Source organism: Orycteropus afer, unplaced genomic scaffold (assembly GCF_000298275.1).
Source record: "Orycteropus afer afer isolate SDZICR_OR568_19922 unplaced genomic scaffold, OryAfe1.0 scaffold00739, whole genome shotgun sequence".
Classification (NCBI taxonomy): domain Eukaryota; kingdom Metazoa; phylum Chordata; class Mammalia; order Tubulidentata; family Orycteropodidae; genus Orycteropus; species Orycteropus afer.
In genome coordinates, this window is record NW_006922326.1 from 338,646 (window position 1) to 339,979 (window position 1,334).

Genomic DNA, 1,334 nt, shown 5'->3' on the forward strand with positions numbered 1-1,334 from the left:
ATACTGTATATTCACATACATTTATTTGGACTGTTTAAAGAAGCCACAATTTTAATTATAATGACTATTCCCAAACTGATAAGTCAATCCTTAGTTTGCATATCAGATCAGTAATTGAAATTAATTTCAATTAAGCATGGGCTAACAGCATCCCTTTAATAAAACTAGAGTAGGAGCATTTAGTTGGTACAAATGAAGGGCCCACCTCTTAGTTACACCTTAAGTCTCTTTTTTTCCACGTCTCCCCCTTCAATATCTATGCACAGGAAGTGGAGATCATTTACCTAAAAGAGTTTAGTCCCCAAAACTCTCAAGAACAATAGCTGAAATTCTGAATGTGATTTCTACTCAAATCTATTATGCAGTTATCCTAAAAATCAAAACAAGCTCACTGTCACTGAGTAGGTAACAACTCACAGCGACACTTTAGGACAGAGAACTGTCCCATAGGGTTTCCAGTGCTATATATCTTTATGGAAGAAGACTGCCTCATTGTTCTCCTATGGAGCAGCTGGTGGGGCCAAACCTCTGACCTTTTGGCTATCTTAGTTATTTATAAAGGAGTAGTTTGTAAAAGATCTATCTTTAATATGCCTCATTTTCCCTAAACTATTGTTCTAGAAGCATCCCCCAGAAGTTTTTGCTACATCAGCATAAAAGATAAACACCCTTCCTTGCCTTCATGAACATAGAGAGGTCCTTGTTTCTTGGGATCCTGGGATCTTTGTACCAGTCCTCTGCTAGGAGTAAGCAGCCTCTTGTTCCAGGTACAAAGCCTATAAAACAAGATAAAACACACTTTACAGTAGGTTCCACGGGTTCTTCCCCGGCAACCCCAAAGACCCATGTCTCTTCCCAGAGCACTCGGTCATACCAGGCCCTTAGTGTATATATTACCTTATAAAGGTCTATAGTTATTTCATAACTACATGTATGTTTGCCTTTATGGCTGCTCCATAAATCATCTCTCCAATTACGGCAAACATTTTTTAAAATTTTTATTGTGATTTGGGTGAAAGTTTACAGAGCAAATTCATTTTCCATACAACAGCTCATATACACTGTCTCAATGCAGTCACTGCAATTTCCCACAATGCAACAGCTCCCCTCTCACCTCCTCCTCATAGTTACCTTTTCCCTGTGTCCTTCCCTCCCATGCCCTCCTGCCCCGAGCTATCTCCCTGTGCATACACAGCCCTTCTATTCTCCCATAACTGACCTCTCCAAGGAATCTATCTACATAATATAAATGTTCAGCTCATATGCCTGTCTTTTGTTTGGCTAAAAGTCACAGGATGGGGTTCAATTCCAGACCTGAAGGGCAGCTAGGAGCC

At 40.1% G+C, this 1,334-nt stretch overlaps 1 protein-coding gene across 1 annotated transcript in view; it reads right to left on the reverse strand.

Annotated features, from left to right (window-relative positions):
- ACOT9 (acyl-CoA thioesterase 9) overlaps nt 1–1,334 on the reverse strand; it is a 40,956-nt gene that overhangs the window by 30,720 nt on the left and 8,902 nt on the right. Inside the window, exon 2 of the mRNA XM_007957369.2 lies at nt 679–776. Coding sequence (XP_007955560.1) covers nt 679–776 — 98 coding nt within the window. The remainder of the gene's footprint in view (nt 1–678; nt 777–1,334) is intronic.